Below are 16,854 nucleotides of genomic sequence, written 5' to 3'. Positions count from 1 at the left end.
GGAGTTATTTCTGCACCTTCTGGTGTCTTGGTGGGTTTTTCGTAATGTTCGGTTAAATAGTTTTGACCAAAAAAATGCCTCGTCACTTCCGAACCGACCTTCGTCTCGTTTGAACCTGTCCAGCATATTCCACCGAGTCTCCTGCCAAGGTATAACCACCGCGTGAAGGTCTACTGTATACTCAAGCTGTGCGGGACTGGTCCTGCGGATCAAGTTCCCCATAATTAAGAACTTCATTAGCCATCCTTGTCACGTTGGAACATTGCCCCCAAACACTCTTGAACACATCCAGCAGGAAAAAAAAAAACATCGTAAGGAGTCCCCTCGCTGTAAATATTCTCAGCAGACACCTACCTCCACCTGTATCGCTGCAGACGGGAACAAAAGTAGCAATGAGGAAGGTGACATCATCACCTTAGGCCCTTGGGCTATGCAGATCAATGCAGTAACCGATAAACACTCCTTTCACACCATGAGGCACGTAGGGCTGCCCAGGCAGTTTCGTTTGGCGAAGGAGTACAATCCTGAACAGGTGACCACTCCAACACAGGATACTCGAATGGCTTGTCAACCCACCTGGTGTTATTTCAATGGTAAAAACAGGGGCTCTAACTCAGGACTCTAAGATCTTAAGGCAGCCACCTTAACTGTAAAGCCAACACCAGGCTTTTGTCTGTGTAGTACTGTATCATCAAATCAAAAACACCCAGTGGAGGGGTGGGGGTCAGGAAGTTCCCCATGTAAACGAACCTCAAAATAATTTACTACATGATGACGTCATTGGCATCTAGATCGGGAAAATCGTGTTCAACAAGTCAGAAGAAGCATAAAAAATAAAGTTTATAACTGTGGAGATGACTTACAGGTGTGCACTGAATGAGTGGCACAGAGCACCTCGAGCTGAGAGGTCGGGGAGAAAGTGCTTCACTGAGCTCTGCCAGAGAGAGGGGGTATGACCCTCATGTAGGGGGCAGTGTTTCATACGAGTGTCCTCCTGGGATTCATTTCCTGGGATCCATCCATGTTCATGGCTTGAATCGATCAAAAACAAATGTTCATCATTTTCACATCATATCATGGAAAAAAATTTCACCGCAAACATCCATCAGATTATATTTACAGCATACAGTATAATGTATTCAGGAAATTATTTACAAACTACGTCCACATAAACGGTGCGTAAACTACTCTCAAAGTATCAACATGCAGCACTGTGTGAATATTGTGACGGATCTGGTCGAAGGGGTAAACGGAATCCAGTGGAATAGTTATTTCATCGTGCATGTTTAGCATAAGTGTGATGTGATGACAGTAATATATTTTTGTGTGAAGAGTCGAGGCTCGTGGAAGAACGTGAACACTGAACGGATCAGGACACAACAGAACTAAAGGAACAACAGAGAGAGAGAGGGGGGGGACAACAACAATATAATGGGGTCGAAGGACAAAATTGAGGGAGACTTCGACAAAGAATAGCTGTGGGGAGGAATGATGGGTAGGGGAGGATGCATGGGGTGGACAAGATGGATACAGAGCAAACTCTCAGGAAGGAGAAACTGGAAAATTGGAAGGAGGTGGGTTTGGGGAGTTAATGAGGGCAGAAAAAAAATCATGGTTTTTAGATGGGGAATAATCTGAGATGGTGGCGAACAGCTGTTTTGAAGACTTGGAGGGAAGAATGATTGAAGATAATGTGGAAGTTGGCTCCAAAGGCAGGAAGAAAGAGGAACGAAGAAGTGGAAGTGAGCAGTGATTCTGGATTTTGCGAGTTTCACCAAAAAGTGGTTGATGGTGGACTGTGTGTGTGTGTCTTCCAGAAACTCGGGGAAACAAAGCACGGAAACAGCAGAGGGTACAAGACAAGAGAGGACGTGGTAGAAGACATGATGATGTATGCTCTCTGGGGAAATACCATCAAGGACAAAGACAGTTGGGTTCGTTTGACGATCATTCCAGAGTGATAGGTCGAGACTGTGTGGTTGCGTTGTGTTGGCTAACGGTTATGATGGCCGTCTTGACGTCTTCAGGTCTTGAGTTTGAGCCCCTAATCTCTATCGTTGAAATAACACCAGGTGGGTTGACTTCGCCTGTCGGTGTGCGAGGTCGGCAGAATTAGTACCAACTTACTCGTATCAGGGGCATTGTGGCAGAGCCACACTTTCAGAAAATGATGAAACTTCCAGAAAAACAACAACATCACCTGCGAGGATTTTCAGGATTGAAGGACATGTGAATTGAATTGAAAGGACATTAACAGCCCGACAGAACTTTCTTGACCTTCAGCTACGACGAGCGGCTGGAGACAGAAAGGAGATGGTTACGAGGAGTTGTGATGGATATATTTAAGATAATGAAGGGTGTAGATAAAATAAGTACAGATTAATTATATACAACAGAGTAGACAGTGATAGGACCAGGGGTCATAGCCTGAGAGTAAAGAAGAGGAGAGTCAAGACGGAAGTAAGGAAGGGGACTTTCACTCAGAGAGTTTCAGTGTCATGTAAGTCATCCTGAAGACATTTTTATCATCGAATTATCAATCACGTCCAATCCAATCCATGAGAACCATACTCTGTGCATGGCGTCAGTGCTGCCTCAGCAGTCTCCTGGACTATTGAGCACAATCCTGGATGGGTCACCACTCCGACACAGGACACTGAAATGAGTCAATCATCCCAGGAAGCTGGTACTCATTTTGCCAACCTCACAAGGGTGACAAGCTGAGTCAACCCCAAGTGGTATGAATTCAACAGCCAAGGGGGATTTGAACTCAGGACACGAGGATCCCAATCTCACAACCCTAACCATTAAGTCAACACCAGGCATATGTCCCTGTACATAACTGAAGAGGAAAATGTCTGACTACAAATGGCTTTGCATTTTGAATGAGGATGAGCTTTCCATTTTTATTTTGATCTTCCTCTTCGTGTGTTGTTGTACATCATTCGCAATTCAGCATCTAAAAAGGCTGTTACGGATATCCCATTGACAATGTCCCCCTCCTCGCTCCTTACACCGCCTAGTTTTATTTTTCCTCAAAGCGGATGCGGATGGGCTTTGTGGGGAGGAAACTTACACCACCTAAGTTTATTTTTTTCCCAAAGTAGATGCAGACGGGGATGGGACTTACACTGACTAATTTTATTTTGGAACACATACAAACAGAGAGAGAGAGAGAGAGAGAGAGAGAGAGAGAGAGAGAGAGAGAGAGAGAGAGAGAGAGAGAGAGAGAGAGAGAGAGAGAGAGAGAGAGAGAGAGAGAGAGAGAGAGAGAGAGAGAGAGAGAGAGAGAGAGAGAGAGAGAGAGAGAGAGAGAGAGAGAGAGAGAGAGAGAGAGAGAGAGAGAGAGAGAGAGAGAGAGAGAGAGAGAGAGAGAGAGAGAGAAAGAAAGAGAGAGATTTTGACCATGTGCTTGTTGATGGTGGCTCGAGGATGATGCAGAATTGCAGGGTCTACCGAAGTGCTCAGTTCCTCAATACCGACCACAGGCTTGTTGTAGTAACTCAGAAGTTTCAGCTTAAATCTGGTAGAATGGTACCATTCCAGCCCAGGCTGGATGTGAGCAAGCTCAAGGATGAGAGGGTAGCTGAGGAGTTCGTGAACAGGCTGAGATGGGATTTGGGGGGTCTGAGTGCTTTGGGGGATCCTGAAGAGTTGTGGAGTACCTTAAAGACCACCATCCTTGATATCGCCGGTGGATATCTTGGAACTCACCGTGGGGTGAAGAAGAATTTTGTCCCTCAACGGACACTGGATACCATTGACCAGAGTCACAGTGCCAGGCTAAATGGCAGAGCTGAGCTGTTCAGATGGTTGAGGCATAAAACTGTACGTGCGCTGATGGTAGACAAGGAGGTCGATGTGCGAGGAATCTGTTAGGGGGTAGAGCATCACCTGTGGTCAGGATATTCTCATCCTGCTTACAAGGGAATTTGTGCAATGCGTTCCTCCAAGCTCGTCCCTCGGTGCACTGCACTGAGAGCGGAGGGTGGTGGGCTCTTCATAGAGGACTCCAAAGTGAAGGCCCGCTGGGCCGGTTACTGAGAGCGGCTGAACCAGGCTGACCCACCTGCTGTTGAGTTGGATGTCAGAGGTATCACGATTCCTATTGCTGTCCCTCCAATCAAATCTGATCCACCTTAATTTGTGTAAACGCAGGCTGCTGTGAATGGGATAACGCTCCTGGGATCTGTGGCATCCATGTTGAAGTTCTCAAGGCTGATGGAAATGCTGTACTCCTATCGTTGCATGTAGTTCTGTGCTCTGCCTGGAACACAGGCATCATCCCAACTCACTGGACGAGGGGCCTGGTTGTCCTCTGGAAAGGGAAGAATGATTGCCAGGACTGCAACAACTACCGAGGGGTGACGCTGCTCTCAGTGCCGGGAAAGGTCTTTGCTCAGATAATTCTTGATTGGGTTCACCACCATCTGCTTGAGCACCAGAGTCCAGACCAGTCAGGATTAACACCAAAGAGGTCAACGATTGACCATATCCTTCCTCTTCGGGTCCTCACCAAACGCAGACGAGAGTTTCGGCAGGGGCAGCTTACATCCGATGTTGATCTCTGTAAAGTGTTCGATTTAGTGAATTGGGACGCCCTTTGGAGGATTCTCGGTCTTCGTGGGGTGCCAACAAAACTGATCAATTTGATGTCTGAACTATACTCTGGTACTGAGAGTGCTGTGAGATATGGTGATACCATCTCCGACTTATTTCCAGTTGTTACTGGAGTTGGTCAGGGGTGTGTACTGCCCCCCACTCTTTTCAGTGCTTGTATGGACTGTATTCTGGGGAGGATGTCGGAGAGATCAAGGTGCGGTGCATGGTTTGGGAATGTCAAGATCTCTGACCTTGATTTCGCAGATGATGCAGTCATCTTTGCGGAGACTTTAGATATCCTTTTGGGGGCCCTCGAGATGCTGAATGAGGAGTCGGAGCTGCTGGGATTACGGGTTTCCTGGGTCCAAACTAAGATCCAGGCTTTCAATGACACATTGGATGCTGCTATCTTGTCTGTACCTGTTTGTGGTGAGGATGTTGAGGTCATTGAGACATTCACTTACCTTGGCAGTGATATTCATGTCTCTGCTGGCTGTGAGCCAGAGGTGAATAGACGTCTGGGTCGGGCCTGGGGAGTCATGGATTCACTGGATCATGGGGTGTGGCACTGTCGGTACCTGTGCGGTTGGACAAAAGTCCGAGTGTTCATGCCCTTGGTGCTTGCAGTCTTGCTCTACGGATGTGAGACTTGGACTCTGACCAGGGATTTGAGATGGAGACTTAACTCCTTCGGTACCAGGTCTCTGAGGAGAATCCTTGGCTATCGCTGGTCGGAATTTGTGTCCAACAAGCGGTTGCTGAGACTCAGATGAGATTTGTTACCTGCATCGTCCGTGAGCATCAGCTGCGGCTGTATGGGCCTGTGGCTCGTTTTCCTGACGCTGATCCTGCTCACCAGATTCTGTCAGTGAGGGAGTCTCATGAGTGGAGGAGGCCAACGGTCTCACCACGTGCCTCGTGGTTGATCGGCATCTCGAGGAGATGGGGATGGGCCAGGAATCTGCCTGGGCGATGGCCAGACGGATGTTGCTGGAGTACCGGCCAAAGTGGACGTAGCGAGGCGCTGCTCCGGCGCATCCTCTCACACCTCCCTGACCTGAATGTCGGGATCCGACTATATTAATAACACTGCAGAGGCTATTTGTTGAACCTTTGTGTTCACAAAGTTTAATAAAAAGAAGTAAACGTTTCTAATCATAAAAAAAATTCAGATGATACTTACATTCACGTGGAAGCATCTGTCATCCTAATTATCATTGAAATATTAAGAAGTATGATATTTAAATTAAAAACAAATAAACATATTCCTCAAAGCCTTTTGGTTTGATTCCTCAGCCTTTTGGGTTTCCAGCATTTCTTTGTTGTTATTTTTCATTGAAGGATCATATTCCTTTCCATATCCTGAGCCGAAAGCCAATTGTCAAAAGTATAATGTGCCAATTTAAATGACAGACAGATAAAGCCATGAGAGCACACCTCGTGCCAGGTGTGACAGGGCCGGAAATTGGTCACTTCTCATTATCTGAAGTCTGGGTGGGTGGTAAAGTGACGTTGCCATATCCATCGGTATATTCGACCAGCATACACGTGGCGGTGCGGCCACAACCTCGTAAGCACAACAGAAATCACCAAAAGAATCATAAACAGGCCCAACAACAGGAAAGGCGAGAAGCAGTCCTTGTCCTCCTGGATTCTGGAGTTGTTACCTGTGGGGCAACAGGGTAAAGCGAACAAAAGGAAGTTACATCAATCTCCACAACTTCATGTTTTCATTTCTTTCTTGTAATAGATGTATCTGCTGTATACCATCGAGGAATGAGAGAAAAAGGTGGAAAAATAAACCCACAATGAAATTAACAACAACAACAACAACAACAACAACAACAACAACAACCCTACCGTTCATTTGAAATTGGCCACTGGCTTTGACACCAATATAAATTTTTATTATGGACTCAGTCATCAAAATGCGACATGTGAATTGGGTGATGGACATTGGGAGAGTCCAACAACAGGACAATCAGCATCCTAGAAATGGGAAACCTTCAAGAACCAAATGTGTAGAGTCCAGAGTAAGTACATTCCAATGAGGTGTTAAACTAGAAGTAGAAAGAGGTCAGGGTGGTTGAGCAGTGAGATAAGGAACGCTATTAAGGAGAAACAGAAGGCATTTATTAGGTTTAAAACAACAGGACTGGAGTTAGATTGATATCACTATCGGAATAAACAGAGACAAGTTAAGAATTCAACCTGGCAAGCCAAAAGAGAGGATGAGAAGGACATGGCTAAGAATATTAAATATAACAGCAAGGCTTTCTTTCAGTATATCAGGGGAAAAGAACAGGTTAGGACCAGCGTGGGCCCATTGAGGAATAGCACCGGGAGAGTGGTTAGTGATGAAGGTGAGATGGCAGGCTTATTAAACAGATATTTTCTTCAACTTTTACACAAGAACAGTCAGGAGAATTGCCAATAGCTGAGACTATGTATTGAGGAGGTGAGGATGGGTTTTTACAGAAGATCCAAGTTGGAGTGGAGGAAGTAAAGGAACAGCGAGGTAATCTGAGAGTAGATAAGGCTCTGGGTCCAGATAATATGCACCCGAGAGTGTTGATGGAGGTGGCTGAGCAGGTAAGTGAGATGTTAACGGATATTTTCAATAGTTCCCTGGAGTCAGGACAGGTACCGGAGGATTGGAGAGTAGCAAATGTAACACCACTATTTAATAAAGGATCCAGAGAAGAATTGGGAAACTATAGACCTGTTAGTTTAACTTCAGTTGTGGGGAAGGTGTTGGAGAAATTAATGAAGGACCAGATGAGGAACCAGTTAAATAAATACAAACTAATTAAAGGTAGTCACCGTGGGTTTACCAAAGGTAGTTCCTGTTTAACAAAACTTTTAGAGTTCCATGAAGCAGTGTCTGATTGGGTGGATGAGGGAAAGATAGTGGACATAGTATATCTGGACTTTAAGAAGGCATTTGATAAGGTACCACATCGGAGGTTGCTTGCCAAAGTGAGGGCTTGTGGAGTGACTGGTCAGGTAGATAATTGGATTGTAAACTGGCTTAGTGGTAGGAAGCAAGGAGTGGCTGTGAGTGGGAAGATGTCTTGCTGGGAGGATGTAAGTTATGGGATACCTCAGGAATTAGTACTCGGACCATGACTATTCATTATTTACATCAACGATTTGGATAATGGGATGAAGAGTAAGCTTTCCAAATTTGCAGATGACACAAAGCTTGAAGGTGAGGTGGATAGCAGAGGGGGTGGTGATCAGATACAGGAAAGGATTAATTCTTGTATAGATTGGGAAAAAGATTGGCAGATGTAATTTAATCTGAGAAAGTGTGAGGTGTTGGGGATGGGAAAGAACAATGAAAATAGAGATTACAGGCTGGAAGGGGTAATTTTGGAGCGTGTCACACAGGAGAAGGATCTGGGGGTGGTAATAGATGTTGTTCTTCTTAAGGCTGCTCCCGTTCGGGGTCGCCACAGCGGATCATCCGTTATGATCCGCATACTGCTTTGGCACAGGTTTTACGCCGGATGCCCTTCCTGACGCAACCCTGGTCGCCTCTTACGACACAGGGATAAGGATTGGGTTTCGCCATGATTCCAGGCTGCCCTACACCCTCTCATAGCGCGGCCCAGTGCAGAGCTCCCGTCCTCAAGCGATCCACCAACCCAAGCCTCCGAGTCGCCGGATTACAGGCGCACGCCACTACGCCCGGTATCTGGGGGTGGTCATCGATATGGGAGGTAATCAGGAAGCACAGTGCCAGGCAACTATCGGTAGAGCAAATCGGGTTTTAGGTTGTATTCGGAGGGGGATCATATATAATCAAAAGAGGTGGTGTTCACATTGTGGAGGAATTTAGTGAGGACCACACCCAGACTATTGTGTGCAGTTTTGGTCACCACAGTTCCGGAAGGACATAGATGCCAGAGAGAGGGTTCAGCACAGGGCTACTAGATTGATTCTGGGCCTCGCTTGACTCAGCTATGAGGAGCGGCTAAAGGAGACAGGGCTTTATACACGAGAAAGGAGAAGGTTACGAGGAGATGTGATAGAGATGTTTAAGATAATGAAACGTATAGATAAAATAAGTGAAGATGAATTATTCAACAGAGTGGACAGTGATAGAACCAGGAGCTATAGCTTGAGAGTGAAGAAGAGGAGAGTTAAGATGGTAGTAAGGGAGGGGACTTTCACTCAGAGAGTGGTTTATGCATGGAATGGTCTCCCTGGAAAGGTAGTGGCAGCAGAAAAAGTAGATAAGTTTAAATTAGAATTAGATAGGTACCTGGAAGTTATGGAGATAGAGGGGTGTGGGGATGATGATAAGACTTTTGGGTAGTTTGCGCATTGATGGGTGACTGTGTATGGAGTATGGAGTGCTGTTGGTGGGGGTCTTTTTAAGGGGGGGTTGTGTGGTTGATGTGTGTTTTTAACCAAGCCCATGCCCCCTCTCTGAGGGGAAGAAAAGGAAATATATATATATATATATATATATATATATATATATATATATATATATATATATATATATATGTATTATTTCATTAATTGAAAACTTTTTTTTTTGCAATTTCTTCTTTGGATCTTGTGTAGATGGGTTGGTGTGGTCTTCGTGCAGGAATGGTGGGCCGAATGGCTTCCACCTGTGTTGGATTTCCTTGTTATTCCTCGTTAAATTGCTTCGGATGTGGCAATAAATGGGAATCGTTGCTCGCAGCTCGTCGGCTCGATGACGGAGGACGCCATTTGCATTTTTCCCACCTCCATCCCTTCCCTGTTTATGGAATCCCGTGCGGGCATGGGGAAACCAGCTGGAAATCTCAATTCACTGTTCAAGTCAAACCACGATCACAAGTTCCCGTTACAAATGCTGACATGACATCATCAAGAGTGGAAAAGAAAACGAACAGCTTCATCAATTATAATTCGACCAAACAGTTTAAGGCCAACAGTGGCATCCGACTCACAAGTTGAAGCACGGTGAAACTGGGGTCTTTAAAGCTTCAATAACATCATGGACTCACTTTACCTGACATTACGTTTTCACATAAAATGGGAAATGGATGTCATACCGTTGACGTCATGATGAGGTTCACACGTTTCCACAGATTGCTTGAGTGACGTCCTGCAAACATGTAATTTCTCTTGCTATTCAGACAGCATGGACCACGATGTCGTTCAAGGGGAACACGAGCAAGCCTCAATTAATGTACACCGGCACGCGAATCAGTAAAGACTGCGCATCGCTCCGTGACAGCAACTCTGCAAACCATCAGGGCTTAGCTCACCTGTGTATTATGCAATGAGTCATATTCCAGGTGCAGTGTGGGTCTTTCACACAAAGAGAGCAGCTGCAGTAGGCCTCGCAATAGACCACTGGCACCTGGGCAACACCTTCCGCTGAATCCACATACAGCATGTCCTGCATTCACACACACACACACACACACACACACACACACACACACACACACACACACACACACACACACACACACACACACACACACACACACACACACACACACACACACACACACACACACACACACACACACACACACACACACACACACACACACACACACACACACGTCGGTTTGTTTGGACGTGGTAGGCCAGTCCATTTGAACGCAGGAGATATGTTTTGCTTTGGGTGACAAGATTGTTGTTGTGCTTGCTTGTGAACTCAGCAGCGCCGAGTACAAAACACGACATCGAATTGTGTGGAAAACATCATCAGGTGGTCGTGCCGGTACCTTGCTGGGGGCCATGAGAAGATTCTTAATGGACGAGTTGAACAAGTTAATTTTGCTGCTCACATATGTTCCGTTGTCTCTCAGCACCACCTTGTGAAGAACACCTTTGTCTATGTGGAAAAAAGAGAGAAAAGGAAATCAATTTTTTGGGGGGGGCTTGGATTGTTAGTAATCACCTTCCTGTTTGGGATTTCCTGACATCTCAGACACGAGAATTCATAGAACACGAGTCCAATTCATGGAACACCCTGCGCAGTCCAAGTACCATGAAACCGCGACATTTGTGGGTCCGCGACATCGACTTCCACCACCAGCCATGCACAAAAAGCAGCTCTACGTGCTCACAAACCATCCTCCACAAACAACGGTCACACCACCCACCCTCCTCCCATCTACCCACAATCCCCTGCCCGGTTACTGATGTGCAGTGTCCTGGGTCTCATTCTTTATTCTGATAACCCTCATCCTGACCTGCATCCCCCTTCAACGCCCTCGCCTGTGTCCCCTTTGGTGCACCACTCATTCGCACCCTCACCTGTGTCCACCTGTGTCCTTTTCAGACGAGTTCACTGGATCATAACTCATCATCATCAAAAGTTTCGTCGAATCTTAATATTTTCGTCAGATTTCGTTTCGTCATATCATTTTTAATGAAACTGTCATCACGTACCTTCTTGTTCGTAACATTTGTAAGATTTTCCTGCAATGAATCACAAACCGCCAGGAACCAATCCCCCTTTTTACCATTGAAACAATGGCCCAACATTCGCGGATTCGACATTCAAGGCATTTTTCAGGAACGCGTATCCCCCACGAATGTCGCGATCTCACGAATGTCGGGATCTCAGTGGACTGTGAATCGAATACACACACACACACACACACACACACACACACACACACACACACACACACACACACACACACACACATACACACACACACACACACACACACACACACACACACACACACACACACACACACACACACACACACACCTCAAACATTAGTGTGCGACCTCTTTGAGTGAAAAATATCCGTACCAGTGCCAAGATAAATAATCCTGTACGTCCTCAGTTTCAGATCCGCGTGTAAGGGTGGTCCCACGGCGATGCGTGTGTACGTATCCTTGTGAGCCACAAACAAGGGCTTGTCCTTGTATGGCTTTACAACACCAGCCAGCAGAGGATTATCTTGCAAGTAGCGCAAGCTGTCGTCAGGCAAGTCGAGTGACGTATTGAAGCCACTTCTGTGCAACTCGGGGGTTATACACTGCAAGGAAGAATAGAAATGGCTTCGAAAAATATGGCCCAACATCATTACTGGTCATGTCTCTTGTAATCGATCATGAATCACGTTTCCTTTTGCGTAATAATGGCCAAGCTTGAGATATAAATCCCGTGGGTACAATTGTGCTATCGTCCATTCAGTTTATTTGGAACATGAGAAATACATTGGATGCCTCACAAGGAAACTTAGACACAAGAGAGGTCACTTGACCCATCAACCCTGTCTTACAGCCACATGACAGGAAAACAACGAGATACCCGTTGCCCCTTTTTTGCTCTCTAAACGTCACAAAAACGAATTGCACATCCCACTTAACATGATAGGCACACCAACAATCAGACATCTCAACGAAATCACATCTCGCTAATCTTGGTCTACATACCACTCCTGTGAATATCACTTTACCCCTCTATGTCCATTGCTCATCTGTACTTGTCCAAATTCTGTTAAAGCTATGAACTGTACCACCTGTTACCACCTTCCCATGAAAACCATTAAACCATTCCCCTTGCAGATAGAGGCCCTCAGACATTCTCCTTGCAGATAGAGGCCCTCAGGTGTGCTCCTTGAAGACAGAGGACCTCAGGCATGCTTATTGCAGACAGAGGCCCTCAGACATGCTCCTTGCAGACAGAGGCCCTCAGGTGTGCTTCTTGCAGACAGAGGACCTCAGGCATGCTTATTGCAGACAGAGGCCCTCAGGTGTGCTTCTTGCAGACAGAGGCCCTCAGCGTGCTCCAAGCAAACAGAGGCCCTCAGGCTTTTTTGAATAATGGCTTCCTTTTTGCCACCCTACTGTACAGGCCAGACTTGTGGACTGCCTGTGATAGTTGTCAAATGCACACAGTGACCAGTCTTTGCCATAAAGGCCAGTAGCTGTTTCAAAGTTGCCATTGGCCTCTTGGTGGCCTCTCTGATCAGTCTCCTTGCTTGGTCATTTAGTTTGAAGGGACGGCCTGATCTAGACAGGGTCTTGGTGAGTGGTACCATTCGCCTTCCGCTTCTTAGTGATTGTCTTGACTGTGCTCTTAGGGATATTCAAGGCCTTTGAAATAATTTTATACCCATCCCCTGATCTGTGCCTTTCCAAAACTTTATCCCGGACGTCTTTTGAAAGCTCCTTGGTGCTCATGGTTGAGTCTTTGCTGTGAAATGCACTACCCAATAGAGGAAACCGACAGGAACAGCTGATTTTATTCTGAAATAATCAGAAACACGACAATTTAACACAGGTGGAGGTCAATTAACTTGGTGTGCTATTTTGCAGGTGATTGGTGACACCTGAGATAATTTACAATTGTTATGACAAGTAGATTACACGTCCCATGGATGGGTGGCAGAGGTGGTCTGGTCACGTGATTTTGTTGTCCGTAGTTCGGAGATCTGTAGTCGTGATTTCGTTCCTTTGTCACGTGCCATTTTTTCCGAATGAAGCATTGATTCTGAGTGGCTTTTATGGGGTTGTAATTGAAGATAGTCACATGGGGACACTGATTCTGTTGCCGCAGCATTTTTTTGAAAATGTCAAACAGTAACAGGTGATAATGAGTGAGTATGTACATTTTCACTCGTGAGCTAAAAAGTAGAGCGATCCAGAGTCATGGATGATAAGTACAATATAACTGAGTTTCGTGGACCGTCGACGTTTAGTCGAGGAGGAGATAACAAACACTTGACTCCATTATAGTACAGATAAAGGGGTGTGGACACTTACCCAACCAAGATATTCTAGTTTTGTATTTTTTATTAATTTTCTGAAATTTGTAGAATTTGTTTTTCACTTGGAAGTTGTGGGTTACCATGTGCAAATAAAGGTGAAAAAAAAATCTGATTTAATGTCATTTAATTCCAGGGTATAAGGCACCAAAATGTGAAAATTTTGAAAGGGGGTGTACACTTTCTATCGGCACATACATACAAGGGAAACATCATTAACAAGGTGTAGGTACGAATTAAAGACTGTGCACTTACAGTTCCAGGGCGAACTTTGAGTCCAGACTTTGTTTTTCCCCATTTTCTTTCCCCATCATTGTAACGAAGAAAATCATTCGAGAAGGATGTTTGGATGTCACTCAGGTGATACTGACAGACAGCAGAAGCCACAACATCTTTCCTGCACCCACATGCCAAGCAAAATTAGGATGGTGATATAACAGTGCCACAGCATCTTCATGCAACCAGGTGATGATTTTATCATTCAGGTGTTTCTATTTCAATTGATCGCAAGTTTCCGAAAATGGTTCTGAAAATATTAATAACTACTTATGGTCAAATACTATCCAGACAAGAATACTTTTGGAGTCGTCTGTCAAAACTTTAGCTGTTATATATATATATATATATATATATATATATATATATATATATATATATATATATATATATATATATATATATATATATATATATATATATATATATAGATATATAGAAACAGCCCGAATTCTATATAGGAAGAACAAGATGAACCAGGACCAACAAGTGTCCACCATACAATGCATTGTCTCGTGCCTTACTATAGCACTATGAGGATGACAGTTTTGTGGTTAGGAATAAAGATCCACAATCCGTTCTACAACCTCAAGTATGCCTGGTGTTGGCTTCATAGTTAGGTTGGTGGGCTTGGGATCCTAAGATCCTGAGTTCATCATCCCACTTGGCTGTTAAATGAATACCAGGTGGGGTTGACTGCCTGTCATCCTGAGGTTGGCAAAAATGAGTGCCAGCATGCTGGTATACTGTGTTGGAATGGTGACCCATCCAGGATTTTGTCCAATAGCCAAGGAGACTGCTTAGGCAGCACCAACGCTCTGCACAGAGTATGGTACTGATGGATGGAACCTAAAGTGACACCATGATGTCATCATCACGTTGAGCAATACTTTTACCCCGAGTGGGCATCTCATGGCGTGAATCACGCCTGATGGGCAATGGTTTCAATTGTGACGAGCAGAGGGGGGGGGGCAACAGTAATGGGGTCTAATCTAGAGATCATACCCTATTACTGCAGTCGTTATCAGGAAGCAAGTGCCACACCAGCTGTTGCTGCATGCAACCTCACCAACAGGAAATACCTGCCACACATTAACCTGTCTGTGGTACACAAAAAAAATTCTGGTGATAGCCAGGAACAATTAAAAAAATTTTTTTCAAATAAAATGCAGTCATATATTATTCCTCAAAATAATTGTTTACAAACAACTTCCTGAAAATAACATATCTACCTACATCCATTTTGTTTGGTTTTTATTTTCTTCTCGAGCTAGTTTTTGACAATAAATGGTCAAACTGGGCCATAATGATCGAAAACAGCAACGCAAAATTGATAACAGATTAAAGTTCCTGGCCCAAAATGGTCCAGACCAGTCAAATCCAGAATTCCTCTTGTTTAAAGGCAGAGAGCAACATGCTCGCACCACTGTGGTATCAGAAGAGCATAGAAAGTGGTGTCACTGGCATCATCAGGGTTGTCTGCCATCACTGATACATCCTGTAGTTGTGTGAAGGGGAACTTGTCTGCATTCCCACATTCCAGACGAGACTTCACGAAGGTGGTCCATTTTTTCTGTAGCACCCGGAGTCCACCGATATCATCCTGCGCACAAGTAATGCTGCTGTATAACAGTGTGCAAAGAATACGCTGCAGAATGACCACACGCTTTTCAAACATGTATGTCTAATTGGCAGGCACAGTTTGGGAAAGGAAAAAGTTGGATAGCACGGGAGACGATTCGATAAATATTTAATTACTTGCTTACAACTTCATCGTCACCGGAATATCTCATGCCCATTTGGTTACACTCAACCGGTATGAAAACCAGAACATACTTTGCAGACCCTGGCCACTCTGGGAACAATGGCCTTGCTGATGGAGGAAAACTCAGACGCTATTTCCGAGAAGAAGAAGATGACCTCGCCACCTTTATGTTTGCTTGCATTTCCTCGAATCTCCTCCACACCGGCAAATATAGGGTCTGGAATACACGGAAAATGTGGTTCTCTTCACGTTATGGCCTTTTTTTTTTGGAAAAATAAAATCTGACCCGCATATGCACCAGTCAAAAAACAAGCTTAAAAAAACGAAATCGATGATTCCTTCATCAAGTGTGGTTCAAAATGAACAATTAAGGTGTCAAATAAAACAAATATAACAAATATATGATACTTTATTGCAAAACAATGGTCATCATTGAATATTAATTGTAAAAGTTTGTCAAAAGAAACACAAATTCCTTAAATGATTCAAAGAATACACAATTAAGCTGACAAGAGTTCCATGAATTCCAAAAATCACTTTGAAAGTTGTAAGTCAAACACAAATCACTTTGAAAGAGATCCAAAAAATAAACAAATCACTTGACAAGAGTTCCAAAAATAAGCAAATCACTTGACAAGAGTTCCAAACAATAAACAAATCACTTGACAAGAGTTCCAAAAAATAAACAAATCACGAGACGAGAGTTCCAAAAAATAAACAAATCACGAGACGAGAGTTTCAAAAAATAAACAAATCACGAGACGAGAGTTCCAAAAAATAAACAAATCACTTGACAAGAGTTCCAATAAATAAACAAATCACTTGATGAGAGTTCCAAAAAAGAAACAAATCACTTGATAAGAGTTCGAAAAAATAAACAAATCACTTGACAAGAGTTCCAAGAAATAAACAAATCACTTGACAAGAGTTCCAAACAATAAACAAATCACTTGACAAGAGTTCCAAAAAATAAACAAATCACGAGACAAGAGTTCCAAAAAATACTCAAATCACTTGACAAGAGTTCCAAAAAATAAACAAATCACTTGACAAAAGTTCCAAAAAATAAACAAATCACTTGACAAGAGTTCCAAAAAATAAACAAATCACTTGACAAGAGTTCCAATAAATAAACAAATCACTTGACAAGAGTTCCAAAAAATAAACAAATCACTTGACGAGAGTTCCAAAAAATAAACAAATCACGAGACAAGAATTCCAAAAAATACTCAAATCACTTGACAAGAGTTCCAAAAAATAAACAAATCACTTGACAAGAGTTCCAAACAATAAACAAATCACTTGACGAGAGTTCCAAAAAATAAACAAATCACTTGACGAGAGTTCCAAAAAATAAACAAATCACGAGACAAGAGTTCCAAAAAATACTCAAATCACTTGACAAGAGTTCCAAAAAATAAACAAATCACGAGACGAGAGTTCCAAAAAATAAACAAA

General features: G+C 43.9%; 1 protein-coding gene across 1 annotated transcript in view; it reads right to left on the bottom strand.

The window, feature by feature from the left end:
• Positions 1-5,696: 5,696 nt before the first annotated feature.
• LOC147006544 (semaphorin-4D-like) overlaps positions 5,697-16,854 on the bottom strand; it is a 42,671-nt gene continuing 31,513 nt past the window's right edge. The window contains 9 exon segments of the mRNA XM_085868574.1: positions 5,697-6,150; positions 6,152-6,269; positions 9,660-9,712; positions 9,876-10,009; positions 10,347-10,456; positions 11,393-11,621; positions 13,611-13,752; positions 15,056-15,234; positions 15,468-15,613. Coding sequence (XP_085724700.1) covers positions 6,072-6,150; positions 6,152-6,269; positions 9,660-9,712; positions 9,876-10,009; positions 10,347-10,456; positions 11,393-11,621; positions 13,611-13,752; positions 15,056-15,234; positions 15,468-15,613 — 1,190 coding nt within the window. The 3' untranslated portion in view covers positions 5,697-6,071.

The sequence above is a fragment of the Eptatretus burgeri genome, unplaced genomic scaffold (genome assembly GCF_056783735.1).
Source record: "Eptatretus burgeri isolate ZD-2024b unplaced genomic scaffold, Ebu_testis_v1 Ebu_testis_scaffold_3166, whole genome shotgun sequence".
Classification (NCBI taxonomy): Eukaryota; Metazoa; Chordata; class Myxini; order Myxiniformes; family Myxinidae; genus Eptatretus; species Eptatretus burgeri.
This window is presented reverse-complemented; position numbering and strand designations above follow the sequence as displayed.